The sequence below is a fragment of the Sceloporus occidentalis genome, unplaced genomic scaffold, assembly GCF_023333645.1.
Source record: "Sceloporus occidentalis isolate IW3139 unplaced genomic scaffold, rSceOcc1.0.p SCAF_5, whole genome shotgun sequence".
In the NCBI taxonomy this organism is placed as follows: Eukaryota; Metazoa; Chordata; class Lepidosauria; order Squamata; family Phrynosomatidae; genus Sceloporus; species Sceloporus occidentalis.
Genome location: NW_028316985.1, coordinates 81,346,506 through 81,363,416, shown reverse-complemented (window position 1 = coordinate 81,363,416; position 16,911 = coordinate 81,346,506). Strand labels below are relative to the sequence as shown.

At 40.2% G+C, this 16,911-nt stretch overlaps 2 protein-coding genes across 4 annotated transcripts in view; one reads left to right on the top strand and one right to left on the bottom strand.

Moving 5' to 3' along the window:
• LOC149312376 (endoplasmic reticulum-Golgi intermediate compartment protein 2) overlaps positions 1-9,808 on the top strand; it is a 33,357-nt gene extending 23,549 nt beyond the window's left edge. For all 3 annotated transcript variants that reach the window (XM_089524504.1, XM_089524502.1, XM_089524501.1), the window contains 4 exons: positions 41-138; positions 533-695; positions 4,321-4,400; positions 5,266-9,808. In XM_089524504.1, the coding sequence (XP_089380630.1) occupies positions 41-138; positions 533-695; positions 4,321-4,400; positions 5,266-5,331 (407 nt within the window). In that variant the 3' untranslated portion in view covers positions 5,332-9,808. The remainder of the gene's footprint in view (positions 1-40; positions 139-532; positions 696-4,320; positions 4,401-5,265) is intronic.
• Positions 9,809-11,020: 1,212 nt separating this feature from the next.
• Positions 11,021-16,911, bottom strand: part of LOC149312375 (mucin-19-like) — a 90,000-nt gene continuing 84,109 nt past the window's right edge. The window contains exons 37-39 of the mRNA XM_089527200.1: positions 15,777-15,816; positions 13,390-13,498; positions 11,021-11,351 (exon numbers count right to left, since the gene is read on the bottom strand). Coding sequence (XP_089383326.1) covers positions 11,186-11,351; positions 13,390-13,498; positions 15,777-15,816 — 315 coding nt within the window. The 3' untranslated portion in view covers positions 11,021-11,185. The remainder of the gene's footprint in view (positions 11,352-13,389; positions 13,499-15,776; positions 15,817-16,911) is intronic.

The following is a 16,911-nucleotide window of genomic DNA, read 5'->3' as shown; positions in this document are numbered from 1 at the left end:
TCTGTATGATGACTTTGCTTTTTATTTGTCTTCCTGTCAGATAACCAGATGTTCCAGTACTTCATCACAGTTGTGCCAACAAAGCTTCATACACATAAAATTTCAGCAGAAACTCATCAGTTTTCAGTGACAGAAAGGGTAAGTGTTTCTTAAAGAACAATTGAAAGAATGCTGGTACTACTTGCTAATGCCTTAAAAAAGCTTTTTGAACTAGTGGATGTTCCATTCTTTTAAATCATGATGAAAAACTTAAAGTCATACATACATATATTTCCAGTAATATTTTTGGCAAATCTTCTGTTACCAAAAATGTCTGAGTAAATACTAGCTTTTCCTAAAGAGATTTCAAGTGGTTTTCCTATACACCTTAGCTTTACCATTGCTAAACAGATGCTGTTTTTGTTCTGATTCTAGCTGTGCTAATAAGACATTTGGGTGCTCTGTTCTCTCTGACACAAGCAAATCCCATTTCCTCTTCTACTTGATTTAATAATAATGCTGTTTGACTTATTTTTCTTGCTGTGCTCTCTAGGAAAGAGTGATCAACCATGCAGCTGGGAGTCATGGTGTATCTGGGATTTTCATGAAATACGACATCAGTTCACTTATGGTGACAGTGACAGAGGAACACATGCCTTTCTGGCAGTTTTTAGTGAGACTTTGTGGTATCATTGGAGGAATCTTTTCTACTACAGGTAATATATAGGTTAGATTATGTTGCCAAATCCATACACTTACAGCATCAGGAAGATATATGCGAAACATTATGTATATATATTACCCTATAAACTCCCTATTTAACTCCCTTGTTTTCTCAATTTGATGTTAAAACCTTCTATCCCCACCAAACACCCCATTTAACTACACTTCCTTCCCTTCCCAATCCAGTGTTAAACCCTTCTCTCCCCATCCCTCTCCTCCTTCTCTGGATCTCCCCTGACCACCAAACACCCCATTTAACTCTACTTCCTTCCCTTCACAATCTGATGTTAAAACCCCAGGGAAGTGGTGTTTAGGTGGTTGAGAGAAGTCCAGGGAAAGAGGGAGGGAGGGAAGGAAGTGGTGTTTTTCCATTTACATCCTTGGTTACATGACTCTATGTTCTAATTACTTCTAATAGAAGTAATAGTGCCACTGTATGCCGCTTTGGTCAGGCCCCACCTAGAATATTGTGTCCAGTTCTGGGCGCCACAATTCAGAAAGGACATTGAGAAACTGGAGCGTGTCCAAAGGAGGGCGACAAAAATGGTGAAGGGTCTGGAAACCATGCCCTATGAGGAACGACTTAGGGAGCTGGGGATGTTTAGCCTGGAGAAAAGAAGGTTAAGAGGTGATATGATAGCCCTGTTTAAATATTTGAAAGGATGTCATATTGAGGAGGGAGCAAGCTTGTTTTCTGCTGCTCCAGAGAACAGGACCCGGAACAATGGATGCAAGCTACAGGAAAAGAGATTCCACCTGAACATTAGGAGGAACTTCCTGACAGTAAGGGCTGTTCGGCAGTGGAATGCACTTCCTCGGAAGGTGATAGAGTCTCCTTCCTTGGAGGTCTTTAAACAGAGGCTGGATGGACATCTGTCAGGGATGCTTTGATTTGGATTTCCTGCATGGCAGGGGGTTGGACTGGATGGCCCTAGTGGTCTCTTCCAACTCTACGATTCTATGATTCTATGATTCTACCCTTGACTCTGTGTTCTACCCATGGGTCATATCAAAATCCATGATTTTCACCTTAAAACCTTCCGTCAACTTATACATGAGGTTGACTTGTACACAAGAATATACAGTAAGTAGAAGAGTGCATATGTTTGTGTGTGTCTGCTTGTATGATGGTACTAAAGGTGATCAATATTTAATATATGAAAACTTCACTTTGCCATACATTCCTTATAATTAGAGTCAACTGGCCAAACCCTACAGCCATCTTAGTTCCTCCTTTCTTTGTCAATCTGAGCTCAGAAGCATGAAAATAGAAGTTCAATCCTACCACTGTTATGCCTTTACAAATGTGTCTTCAGCATCTGTGGTTTGAAGAGAACAAAGTTTTAACTGCAATTTAAAATAAGCAAAATCCAGAATCCTCAGAAAAGCAATATCTCTATTGGTCATCCCAAATGCACAAAACACATAGTGCAAGCTTCGCTGACTTTCTCATCATGCAAAATATGTTTAAAAACCATATCCGGGGGGGGGGGGGGGGGGTGATGGTTGGAGTTTCAGGCCTCCATTTTGTATCAAATGTTATCTCTGCTGTAGTTCACTTGGTCTTGAGGGATCTTAATGCAGGAAGACACCATTCCCCTCTTAGCCTTGTGGGGACCCAGACAAAGGAAAGTAAAATTTAAACTCCATTAGGAAGCAGTAAAGTAACTCCTCTTGGGATCCAGGGTGTCTCTATCTTTTGTGAAGTCTCAGGCCCCTTTCTTAGGCAGCAAACATTGAATTTCCTAAGAAGTCTCTGTACTGTTATACCTGGAAAAACATTTAGTTTGTACAGGTAAAACTCAATCAATACATATAGTACTGTATAGATGTATTTACCGTATATACTCGACCTTAAATTGACCTCATGTATTAGTTAAGGGCAAGTTTTTGGGCCAAATCAGGGTTTTTGATATAACCTATGGATAAGTAGAAAGTAAAACTTAGGGGCATGAAACAAAACCTCTAAAGGAGAAACACCACTTCCCTCCATCCTTTTCCCTCTTTGGACTTTTCCCGTCCACCTGACATCACTTCCCTGCTGCTGGAGGCAAAGGTTTTAACGTCAGATTGAAAAGGGAAGGAACTGGAGGAAAGTGGGGTTCAGTGGTCAGAAAGGGAGGAGGAGGATGGGAAGAGTAGGTTTTACCATCAGATTGGGAAGTGGAGGGAAATGGAGTGTTTGCGGGCAAGAGAGATCCCAAGGAGGATAGGGAGTGAAGGGTTTAACATTGGATTGAGAAGGGAATCAGCTCTTTCACACACACAGCTGCCTCGGCAGCTTTTTCAGGAAATCACTGCTGAGGTGGAGAGAATGGGGCATCCGGCAGTTTCTTTCAGGACCTTTTTAAACACTATTACTGTATTGACTCATATATAAGTCAACCCAGGATTTTAGGGTCAATTTTTAGACACTATTTTTCAATTTATAGTTGAGTATATGCAGCAACCATAGTTGTTCATCTGGCCACTTCCTGGGTTTTTTTTTTAATGTACATTTGGTGGGTCCTTTCAGGGACATAGCCACGTAATTAGAATATCATGGGTCCTAATCTTGCTGTTTCAAAGTGTGCTAACTTTAAATGGTGTATTTTAAAATGCCTGCAACCATGCTTCTCAGCACATATCAAGGACCTGATCTTGTTGTCTTCTGTCTACTATTCCCTATGGCCTAAACAAGAGAAAATTTTGCCAAAAGTATTTCTTGCTGTTGTCTTCTTCTTCTTCTTTTGCACTGCTGTGGTTTTACTCTTGATGTTTTACCCAGAAAAATCACTGAAATTCTATCAGTGTTCGGAAATGGCGGAACTGTCAGTTTGTCACATGAGTGTAGAGTCATAATCTCTAACATGGAACAATTGCAGAGCTTTAGGTATACAATAAAATTACTTTAAATGTACACCTGTAAATATAAAGCCTGGTACTATAGTTTATAGCACTGGTGCTTGTGCTTGCAAATAGGGATATCATAAAAGCTGTACAGTCAACCTCCATGTCCATGGAGGATCTGTCCCAGACGCCCCTGTGGATACCAAAATCCATGTATGCTCAGATCCTGCTTTTCGTAGTGGTGGCATGGCATGCATGCAGCCACTAACATGGCTGTCATTAAGAAAAATGGGGGCTTGCCATCCGCAGATGGTTAAATCCGCAGGTGGCAAGTCTGCCAATACGGAGGGTGGATTGTACTTGTCAGGGATCTGGGATTGGATTCTGTTTGAGCTTATTTGTAGTCACTGTGCCTTCAAATTGACTCCAACATATGGTGACTCTATCATAGGGTTTTCTTGGCAAGATTTGCTCAGAGTGGGTTTGCTGTTGCCTTCCTCTGAGGCCATGTGTGACTTGCCCCAGGCCACCCTGTCAGTTTCCTTTTTGGAGCAGGGATTTGAACCCTGGTTTCACATCTTAGTTCAACACGCAAATCATTACACTGTCCTGGCTTTCACACCACAATGGTACTCTTGGTTGCAAACTCAGGTTTTTCATCACTTAATAAATAAAATCACTCTCATCTTGTTGTTACACGTTCCAGATAATTAATGTGTAACTGTACTCCTGCTTTTATAATAGAGAGAAAGCACATTTCTTAACATCTCAATTGTTTTCATGTTGCAGGAATTTTACATGGCATTGGAAGATTCATAGTAGAAATTGTCTGCTGTCGTTTCAAACTGGGGTCATATAAATCTACAACCGTAAGTGTTGTCAGAGGAATTTGTATAGACACACAGCGTGTGTGCTTTGCATGTGACAGAATAAAAGTTTCTAGTAGTAATTCTTCAGGTTCAGAATAATAGGCCTTCTACCAGTGCCACCCCAGTGGGAACCCTTTTCAGCGAGGTAACAATACAGACCTTTATAAACTACTATGAATTTAGGCTGATTACAGCTTCCACCAAGGAAACCTGAGCCTTATGGCTCAGACCAAGTGTAGTTCCTGCCCTTATCTGAAAACCCAGTTGCACTATTATGTGTAAGTGGTGATTTGGTGTACTATTGCTTCTAATATGTCAATTTGTAAAGTAGCTGGGAATGTTTTGCCGGACCAAGATGGAAAGAAAGGCAGAGAACGCAGGGCTAGCTGGAGAGCAAGTTCACAAAACTGCCTGAAGTACAGCTTTCAGATGGAGACAGAACTATGTAGACCATTAATGGTCCAGACTGTTAATATTATCCAGACAGCTTTATTCCCTTGCAGCTTCTGCCATAACAATCACCAGGAAGTGCTTTCAGGTCTAAACTTTTCTCATGTACCCTAGACAGCTGTTTCATGAAATCTATAAATTTAAAAATAAACCTTTCATGATTACTGTATTGCCAGCACAAAAAACCCTTCTAGAATCTGGATAGATTCTTGAAGTGTGTGTATAATATTCCAGCCTGTCCTGGTTATAAAGAGGAATGTGATGTATCTTAATCTATTAAGAGACACCCCACCCCACCCCCCAAAAAGAAACTATGGAGGACTTGCCCCTAGAAAGAGATTAGTCTGGAAGTAAGTAAAATTAAAAAAGGAAGAAATGGAAAAAATGATTTTTTTTGTTTTGTTTCCTTTTATAGGTCACACTTCAAGATGGCCAACTAAATAACCATGTACCTCTAATGACAGATGACGCTATGCATTAGCACCTTCTTTGGAAACTGTTATCCTTTCTGCTTAATGCAGAAGACATTTTTATAACAAAACATTGTGCAATATGTTAAGACAGTGCTGATGGGCAGCAAAAAAAATCAAGTCTTTTAAAAAAAACAAAACACATCTGTGTGACTTGTCTGTCCTTTAAAGAATTCAGAAAGAGGACAAGAAACCCTAATGAAATCGATCTCTCTTCTTGAGTGAGCAGATTCGTTCTTTGGATGTGACTCTAATTCATTCAACCATTTTATAGAAACTGCAGTTGACCTGCTGAAATAACAGCAGTTGGCATTCTGGATACAAAGTGTTACTGAAAGCCACAAATGTGAATATACAAAGGAGCAAAGTTGGAGGGGTGTGCAGGACTGGTTTAAGACCAGAGATTTTCTTGTTATGTTGTTGTTTTTAAAAGTGGCATATAAGGTGTTTCCTTTCCCCCACCTGCCCAGTACATCGAAAATATGTAAGTGCTGTTAACAAGCAAATAGAAATTCGGGAAGTGAAAAATAATTTGAAAGAAAGGAAGAGAAAGAAAAAAAGTGTTAATATGCTACGGAGAGCCCAATCTGGATGCCATGTGTGCACTGAGAGATTATTTTTAAAGCAAACATGGGAAATAACATTTTTAGCACATACAAAGAGTGTGGAATGGGATGGGGATCATGTGTGCTGATAATTTCATAAATTGTCAAGGCTGATCTTGTCATGGGAGTCATGTTCCCTCCTGGCTGGTGGTCCCCTCATTTCATTATTTTGGTCAAGAACGATCATTGCTGTTATCTGAAACTGCTTTTTTTCAGAGTGAGAGATCATCTGGCCACTTCCTGGGTTTTTTATATGTATATTTGGGGAGGGAATACCACATTTGGTGGGTCCTTTCAGGGACATAGCCAAGGGGGAGATCCATGGGGTCCGCCCCCCCTTCCATTAGATACAGTGAATGGTGTGCACCACTGCGCTGCCGTGCCCAAGCCCCATTATAATGGTGGCAGTTAGTCTTGGCCCCTCCCTTCCCAAAATCCTGGCTACGTCCCTGGTTCCTTGGAAGCAAAATTGGCCCTGGACCCTTGGAAATTGCCTTGGCCTGGCCTAAGGAAATAGCACCCTTTTCCCCTGGTGACTGTTCAGTTTCCTGAGGAATCTGATCAAGCAGTGATTCAGTCTGGGAAATATTGAAATTGTAGCAGTTACATGCCTGGAATTTCAGTGTGCCATTTGACTGTGTAAAACAAACTCACTGGGTGATGATGCTGATCCCCTAGTACACATGCATGTACATAGATAAGTACAAGGATTGTAAATTGACATTTTCTTGAATCTTTTGGGTGTTTTGTAAACGTTCCAAAGCCATAACTACAAACAGCCAGAGTAGAGGCTACTGGAAAGAAAATAGGTGTGCCATTTGAACATCTGGAAATCAGTGGACTTAATTGCATATATGTCTACTCGGAAGTAATTTCCACTGAATTGTGGGCTTATTCCCAGGTGGGTATGGGATTGGAGGGCTTGGCTATGTATTGGTTTGTAGCCATATATCCTGAGATCAGTGCCTCTAGCTGATACTCAATACACATTACAAGCCTAATTTGATTTCCATCAAATTTCTTCATTCAGGATACTTGGGCACATGCAACTAAGTAGAGGTGGCCAAAATCTATTTTCCAAAAATATAGTTGAGAAGTCTCAAACAGAACTAAAAAGCACACGAGACCCAAGGTCTCAGTCATACTTCCCAAAACATTCCCTGCATTGTAGAAAGGGTGATAGTAGTCTTTGAAAGAATCTTTCTATAGAAGAGTATACTGTTGATAAGTCGTGATCAGGAGTCCGGTTCTGGCACAGAAATTTGTAAAATCTGATTGCCAAACCATATGACAAATGGCGTTCAATTATTCCAGCTGGTGAGCAGAACCATACCTTGCAGAATCCATTTTTCAATGTATGATAGAGGTCCATGCGAAAGACCAAGTATAGTGTCTGTTGCTTACTGTGCTGGTAGACGTTTCCAACATCTGAGAGGTGGATCAGTTGGGTTCACATCTCTGATTATCCGTGAATTCTGTTGAACCATGGCATTGCATTCTTAGCTTGCCCAGCTGGAAACTGGGAATGATATAGTCTCCCCTGCCTTACAGGGTGGTTGTGGGGAGGAATATAAGGGTTTTTACGGTAACTGGTGCAAGATGAAAGAAATTTTAATAGTTCATTCTGATAAGTAATTTATTAAAGAATGTGCTACTTTTGTCATAGTGATGCTGCCAGAAATAGATACCTCTTTACTGATGGAACCCTTTCTGTGCCACAATTCTTGGAGATGCTGCCAACATGGATTAGGGCTATTTGCAGAATCTTGTGCCTGCCTTGTGGCTTCTAGGAAAGCAGAGCTCCGGTGCAAAGATATGCAACATAGGTGACGGGGAGATCCACATCAAGAATGCTAAAAATATTTGGGGGGCAGTTTTGGTAGTGTTACCATTTCTGTATGAGGAGAATAGCTTGCGGGAGGCTAAATAAGTTACTTTATGGCTGAGCAGAAACATGGTTCAAGCTTCTATTCCCATAGGTTTTCACTTATGAAAAGGACCGATGCCTTGTCTGTTTTTTGGTAACACTGAAGAGCATCTTTCTCAGGAAAAACACTTCCATTTCTACAGTGCATACTGTTGACAATCAAGGGCCACCTCAGCTGCCATGTCATTTGTCAGACTGTGTGTCATGCAAATCCTATTTTAGCCTCTCCTCTTTTAGAAAGGCACATTTTAAAAAGCACATATGGATATGTGCACACACACACACACCTGCAAGGATTTCTTTTCAAAGGGCGTTGTAACCATGATCACAATATTTATGGAACAGGAACACAATAGATATGTGCAGCAGTCACTTCTCTGAAAGTCCCAACTACTGTATTAAAATTTTCTGTCCAATACAGTAAAAGCAATTTCAAGTTTGTTTTTCAGTATTCACATTCCCTGTACATTAAAAAAAGAAGAAAGCCCATTAAAACAAAAGTACTGGTTGTGTACTGATTTTTCTGGAATGCAACTCACTTGATCTGTCCTGTAATTTCACAAAGCAGCCCTTCCTACCCTCTTGTTCTCCTTTACTTTTTGGAAGTTTCCTTGGTCTGCATTCAGTGGAAAAGTTTGTTTTTACATTAATGTCTGCAATGATGCAAAGAAACTGGCATACTGTACAAAGATGTACAGCAACTAAAGGTTATGTTTCAACTATCACTTTAATTCTTTAATTGCAATGATACATAGTGCAGCTGGGCAATGTATATTTGGTGCAGAGATTAATGGGTTATTGTACATAATTTGTATCTCAGGGACCCAAAATGGGGGTATCAATCACAAGAGTTTATTCGTGGCTAAACACTGTAAGATAGTGGCAGTTCCATTTGTTACCAAACAGTTGGACAAACTAATGGCTGCATATATTACCTCTAATGTGGATTTCCGGTTTAAGGATTTATAGGGTTGTTGAGGGGAACAGGAACGATAGACAAGCAAATCAGAAAAGCATGGAAGGCTATTTCCTAGTAATATCTTGAATTTCTTCACCATTTTCTTGGAACAAATGTTCCAGGTAGCTAAGAGTTAATTTCATGTTAGAGCATGGACATAAAATATGTTTAAAACATCCTCTGAAGGGGTGGGTGGGAGACCTTTAAAAGCTCCCAATTTCCAGAAGATCTATCCTACAAGGTCAATGTTGGGAGATGAGTTTTAAAAATCTGGCAGGCCAAATCTTTCCCACCCCTCGAACCAAAGGGGTGATGGCAGCTCTACCACAAAGAGCTGCTTATTAGCTGATATTCTGTTAGCATATACATACAGCAATGAATCTCTCTAGGGGGACTTTTAATTAGCTCAGTTAATTACTAGGTTGGGCTACAAGCAACCTTTTGTGGAACCGTTTCCCACCTGTACACCGAGAGAAAACAGATCAAAAGAATTTTGCAGAAGCAAAATTTTATCAATGAGGTGTTTTATTAAGGGGGGAAATCACATCACAATCCACGTTCACTCACACATACATACAAGGTCTATGGAAATCAGGAGTTAGCTTTGGAATAGTTGGAGGCTGAACTAACAGTGAAACACAAGACGAGGCTTGACTTGGTCCAGTTGTGATGGGGATGGCATGGCACACAGCTGTTTTGGTGAGCGGAGAGGGAGCGGGCGTATCTGGACAGAGCTCACAGTGACAGTATGTCCCTGTGCCTTCCAACTAGCCCACTAACAAAGGATTTTGGAGATCTTTTATAGGCCAAAACTAGCCTGAAGGCAAAGGTGTTTGTTCTACATCAAAGGAAATCAAATCTACATTGGGAAGGATTGCTCAGTCTGGCAATGTCCAGGTTGAGAATGAAGTTGTAAATCAGCCTTATTGTGTTTGTCTGACAGAACGTCCTGCCTAAATCACCTATCTTCCTGACTTTGGAGGTATTAAAGTTTCTCATTTGCAACTCCCAAACTATTCTGTTTGATGTGTTTATGGGAGAGTGGATGTGACCACTCACCTCTGAGATCCTGGCTGCCCAGACTGCAGAGTCCATTTGGGGCCATATGGAGAACACACATACACACCAACATTCAGGAGATTCCAGTTCTGGCAACATACACGTGCTCCATTCAGTTGGTCTGTATGTGGCTTTAGGGAAAGGAGGAAAGGCACAATAACACTACAGACCCCCACCCCCACCCCCACCCCCTCTCTTCAATGTCCATGTGTTGAGGGTGACTGCTGTGGAGAATTCTTTCTAACTGTAGAAATTCCCAAGACCATTTAGGACTCTGATCTTCCAGGTTGCCAAGAAAGACTTCCTGTTGTGGACAGTAGACCTGTACAATATCAGAATGCTAATAGAAAGAGAGCAAATGTGCTCATCCTTGCTTTTTGTGTATCTTAATTAAATCTATGGAATTCCGGGAAAGTGTTAGGGAAAGAACATCACAGACCAGTGTGAAAGCAATTGGTCCAGCATCCCTCACCATTGGTTATACTGGCTAGGGCTGCATGTGTTGCATATATATATGTGACTTCAAGTTGCTTGTTGATTTATGGCACCACCATGAATTTTCATAGGGTTTTCATTTGGGCAAGAACATTCAGAGGTGGTTTTGCCAGTTCTTTCCCCTGAAATGTAGCCTACAGTACCTGGTATTTGTTGGTGATTTCTCATCCATGTACTAACCAGGGCTGGCTCTGCTTAGTTTCCAAGGTCAGTTGGGATCTGATGCCTTTAGGATGCCTGATGCCTTTAGCATGTGGAGGGTCATACAATTTCCGTCTGTTTTGGTCTTAGCCTTTCCCACCCTAGGATGTGCCAGGTGTTCTAGACTGTGACTTACAGTACCCCCAGCCGGCATCATTTCTGGTCAGAACATACAGCCTAAAACATTTGGAAGGCACTAGGAAAATTAGCAGTGGGTATATCAAAACCCACCCAGCATATGGCAGCTCATCATTATCGCCTCCTAAAAATGTACCCATTGGTTTTAAAAGGGCTGTTTGTGAGAGCAGTTAAGAAAAAAGTATTTTTGAGGATTAAACTCTCCAAACTGCACTGATGTCATTCAGTCAGGACACAACAAAGGAAAGATTGTACACTACATGTTTGTTTAATTGTGTGAGTAATACAGTGGTGACTGGATCTATAAATGAGAACAAAAGAGTATTTGCAAAAAAAAATGTGAAAAGCGTATGTTACAGATTTTGGTTACAGTCCTAGTACTGTCAACAATAATTATTTAAATCAGCAGTGGTCATCCATGAAGATCTCAAAAGTGCACTTTAAAGAAATTTTAAATGAAGAAGAAGAAGAAGAAAAATCATTTAAAGGGGAACTTTACAACTCTCGCAGGAGCAAGAGATTATGTGCTTGTATGTATATACTTCCATTCTTCCATTAGAGCAGAAAACTGGGATATTTCTGACCACATGATCTGTTGCCTGGCAGCAAGAACATTTGTTCAGTAATCTGCGATCAACTTCACCATATCTGGAAGGCAGATAAACACAAAATAAATGTTTTAGATTAAATAGAATCCAGTGTTGAAGATGCTAACGCTAAGGATATTAGACCGTTGACGGAGTTCATATGCTTTCCAACTTGGGAAGTGAAGACTGTGGATGGAGTCAGTGGAAGCAATGCCCTCCCAGTTATTCCACCTGAGCCACCAGCACTTCCCCATTAAAAGAGCAAGTAGTATATGCTACAAAACCTGTCCTGGGCATCCCAAGCTCTCTCCCTGCCTCAGAGACTGTGAAGCATTACAGTCGGCCCTCCATATCCATGGATTTTTTTTTATCCATGGATCCATGGTTTGAAAACATTCAACAAAAAATAAATTCCAAAAAGCTAACTTTGATTTTGCCATCTTACGTAAAGGACAACATTGTACTATTCTGTTATATTTAATGAGATTTGACCATGGATTTTGGTATCCACAGGGGATCCTGGAACCAAATCATTGTCACCAGTGATGAAGTAAGACTGGACTGTCAATCAAGCTGGGTGGGGAAGGGCTGCATATTGTCTTCAGAAAGCAACATGTCTTGCCTGCAGCCAATGGCTTTGAATGGGAACATGCATCCTTGGTACTAACAGAAGCAGCCGTCTTGTTCAGTGTATCCTAAATGAGCACCATAGGCCTAGGTCCTTTCTCATGCTGGACTGGAGAACTGTGTGTAAATGAATGGCCGGGAAATCTCTGCAACTTCCCTGCTTGCATACTATCCTACATGATATTAAGCCAGAGAATTTCCAGTAGTCTATCAGCACCTGTTGTGTTCCAGTGGGCCTTATTTTAGATCAGACTTTCTCTCAACGCAGAATGACATTTTAAATTACATTTTAAAACTTAGTCATTCCAGTTGCTTCTTATAACGTTTGAGAAGTAATTTTTTGTCATTGCAGCTAGACTTCTTTTGGTTTTGTACCCATGTGTAATTTCCCTCCTACATGAGGACCATGAGCCTCTCTTGGGAGATGTAGTTATGAGACATACAACAATAAATAAATCCTATTATTATTATTATTATTATTATTATTAGCCTCCACTTTTCATACCTACATCTCCCCATGCCCACTCTTTCCTGGTCAGTGAAGGTCATAGAAAGCAGCAGACAAGCATTCATCTGTTTACCTACAGCTGAATGCCTAGCAAAGGCATCTGCAGGGACATATGAAAGTCCTTGACAGTTGCATCATTGTGTATCCAGTTGAGTTCCAGATACTCTTACATGCCCAGTGGAGAAGAAACAGCCTTATCCTCAGTACCAATGTGTGAGGGTATGGCCTGTACCAGGTGACATCCCAGAAGAGAGTGACACCCAATCGGAACAGAGCTGTGCCTGGAAACCGCCTGCCCCCCCCCCCCAAGCTGCTCTTCTGCACTAGGGAATGGCAACCATAGACTCAGAGTTGGAAGGAGCCTCATGGACCATCTAGCTCAACCCCCGGTCAATGCAGGATCTGCAGCTCTAGTCTCTTTCTGAAGATGTCTGGAGAATCAGACCCCACTGTCTCCCTAGGCAATTGGTTCCATTGCTGAATCACTCTTATCAATAAGAAGCTCCTTCTAATATTCAATTGAAATCTACTCTCCTGCAACTTAAAACCATTAGACCTGATCCTACCCTCTGGGGCAGCAGAGAACAAGCCTGCACTCTCCACTTTGTGGCAGCCCTCGAGGTATTTAAAGTTGCACAGTGGGCCGGGAACAAGGATACTACCTAGTTGTGCAACATAATTCTAAGTATGTATACCAGCACAACCAAGCCTTATGCTGACACATATCGCCAACAAGGTTGTGGACACCATTTACGTATAATTGGTTACTTCTGAACTCTATCCCAGCTTGGTGTCTGTTAGATACATTGGAGCAGAACTCTATTCATTCCCAAAGCATCTAAGTCAATGTGAAGTCGAAGGCTTTCATAGCCGGCATCCATAGTTTTTTGTGGTTTTTTCGGGCTATTTGGCCATGTTCTAGCAGAGTTTCTTCCTGACGTTTCTGCCTTCTAAGTCAACTTACATGAGTGCTTTTGGGCATTCACCAGAACAGGTTGCCATCAGGACGGTATCTGAACAACCATTGATTTTAATTTTCACTGGCATAGGAACTGGTCTGCATTCATTTACACCTAAACCGGAACAACAAAAGAAGCAGTGAATAATGTGAAAAGACACTTGAGAAAGAACTATGTTATTATTCTGTTGTCGTCCTACATGTATGTTTTGTTTTACAAGGGATTTTTATACACCTCTCTGTTTTCACAAATAGTCCAAGAAGGCTAACAAGCAAAAACAAGTTCAAAACACAATCAAACAAACTTAATAAACAAAACATGAGGCTAAAATGGGGCAACAACAACAACAAAAAAGCCATAAATACAGAAAAAATAATTAGCCAGACAACTATAATGGCATGCCTGCCTAAATGAAAGCTGAATAAAAGTTCTGTTTTGTATTTTTAAAAAAGGTGATAGCAAAACAGTAATAAGGATGAAACCATTCTGGTCTCCCAAAGTGGGATGTTTCACAAACTAGGTGCCAGCACAGAAAAGGCCATCTTGCGTATCACAGCCAAACAAAACTCAGGGTTCTTCAAGATTGGTCCAAAACAGTGTGAGTTCTCATGATAATACAGTAGTTCTTTGGATTTTTCTGGTTATAGGGACTTCAGTACCACATCGTTAGACTGTTCTGGTGGGTTGTTTGTAGCTAGTTCTTGGTTCTGCACTACAGCCTTCCAAGGTTGTTGTGGTTGTGGCATAGTTTGCTGAGGGGCTCCTATGACTTGAAAGGCAAATTTTGTTTTCTCTTATATGTACTTACTCAGTCTATAACTATTAAGAAATTGGATTGGATCCCTATATGCTTACTTATAAATAGTAAATTAACTCTCTCATAGGTAATGTTGCACATCAAAAATATACAAAACCCAACAGGACAAATGTTGGAAATATAAACAAGCAAAAGGCAAGTGGATCCATGTGTGGTGGTGATGTTAAGAAATTAAAAATTTGAGGGGAAATTACACATCCTAATAAGTAAAATATTCAAAATTAATTTTTATATGATTCCCGAACTCTATTTACTGAACATGACAAATATCTACCAAGAAAGGTTGAAAAAGAACATTGGAGATTGGTATTATATAAGGTAACCTCAGCTAGGATACTCTGGGCAAAGTACTGAAAATCAGAAAAAGTACCACTGAATGGTTGTTGAAATTACTTGAAATGTGTGAGATGGATAAATTAACAGCTAGGCTAAATAACAAAGATTGCAATATCACTGAAAAAGGATGGAACCCCATTGTAGAGTTTTGCAAAAAGAAATGGGAAATTTAATTAAATGAAGATATAAGGAAAGACCTATGATTGAGAGCTGTATTAAACCGATGTAAAACTGCCAAGACTATAAAAAGTTAAAGAATCAGAAGTTGTGAATATAGAGCTAAGCAAATATTCTATGTAACCAGATACGATAGAAACTTAGATGTAAATTAAGTAGAAATGAAAGTAGAATCTTTGTATATTTTTTCACACACGGTTAACTTTCAGATGTGTATATTGTATTTTATATGATGCGGGAAATGTAAAGCTGTCAATTTGAATCTGTAGAATAGTTATATTAACTATATATATATATTAAAATAGGTAATGTTGCACATTTAAGATGTTTGAATCTGGAAGGTGTGTTCGTTTCATTAAAAAAACATACTTTGAGCTCTACAAAGTAACAGGCTACAAAGCAACATTCACTTCAGTAAATGGATGAAGACCCCATAAAATGAAGCAAATGTTTATCCATTCAGAGTAAGTGCTAGAAGCAAGGACTAATTGGTTTTCGTGGCATCATTATATAGTCAAATCTGGCTGGTTTCAGGATTGTATACAATCAAGAAGCATATCAACAGTGAAAGCAGTTGCTTGCCACCACTCCATTTTGGCTTCATGGTGACCTTACATAGCCATTGCAAATTCACTGCATGATAATATGAGATGATTATGTTATTTCCATGATCCTTGACTAGTCATACAGCCCCTGCCCTCTTTGCAATTTTAAGTTGGTCCCCTTTCTCTGTCTTTTTATCTTTGGATAAATTCTGTCTAACTAACAAGGTCAAGTCTTCTGATTCAAACCTGAGGGCAGATTATCACTTCAGCCTAGCTAACAATAAATAGATACATAAAAATACAACCATATTCTGGCTTTAATCCTATTGGTAGTCTTTGCTAAAGTATACCTATTGAATCAATTGGATTTACATAACTGTTAGCTCACCATTCAGCAAGTGATTCAATGGGTTTTCAATGGGCATACCAATAAGATTTAGGCTTCATTCAATTATGGCCTGCATTCAAGTAATTATATATCACTATTTTCTATATAAAATATGAAACATATACATACAGTCGTAGCAGCACTTGTTCGGACGATATATTCTGGATGCCTGTTTTTAACATTTAAAAAAGTGAAGTTAGATTATATACATTAGATTTATACACATTGATTACATTCAATCCTAGACGAACTGCAAATAGTCACTGCTTGGGGCCCCTTCCACAATTGTTTTAAATGGGCAGGCAAGTTCTGGCTCTCCAAATATTTTTGCCTACAACCTCTGTCAGTTCCACTTAATAGCAAGTGGAAAGGAACTGTGATAAATGTGGACCAAATATTTGGATGGCCAAGGATTGGCCACATTTGACATATAGGATATTTAAACTCTTATTTGGGAGGAAGAGGTAGGAGGATGCCTGTACTGTTATGTCACCAGTTGTCAGGATTAGTGGATCAAAACTTAAAGAACCAAGACATCACAGCAGTGAGATTAACTGACTTTATTTTGGATTCCAAGACAGAGATCAGCCACAGATGTGATAGTGTCAAATATGATTCTTTCCCAAACAATTCACCTTTTAAGGGTTTTCCTCCAACCCTACTTCCCTAGTTCACTGTTAGTGTTCTTTGAAGCACATCAAAGAGTTCTTTAAACTTTGTGCTTTTGCCATCACCCAAATCAATCTATGGAGTTTATCGCACATGAGGAATTTCTCTTAATTTCGAATGAAAAGAAAGTGGGGCCAGAACGCATTCATGTAAAGTCACTAGTTTAGCAAAATTACGTGAATGCTCATTAAATTTGAACTGGCTCCCCTTTGCTCAAAAATAGCATGCCATTGCCCGAATTTGTGTGTGGCAGTCTATCACGCAATAATGTGAAACCCCATGATTGCGCTTGGACTGACTTCCCATTGCCCAAATTTGTGTGTGGCGGTCTATCACGCAACAACATTAAACCCCATGATTACGTTCAGATTGCCATTGGATTATACTTCCAATTTCCCTTGTCTAATAAACTCCTATCTAACCCAGGGAGGAAGGTGTTGATCATCAAAGTCTTGTCCTAGGAAGTGAACAGGGACATAACTCTGCTCTCGCCTGCCATTTTTAAAGCCCTAAATGGCTTGGGTCCAACCCCTCTTCAGCACCATCTCCTTCCATAAAATCCACCCCACGCACTCAGGTCCTCTGGGAGGAGTCT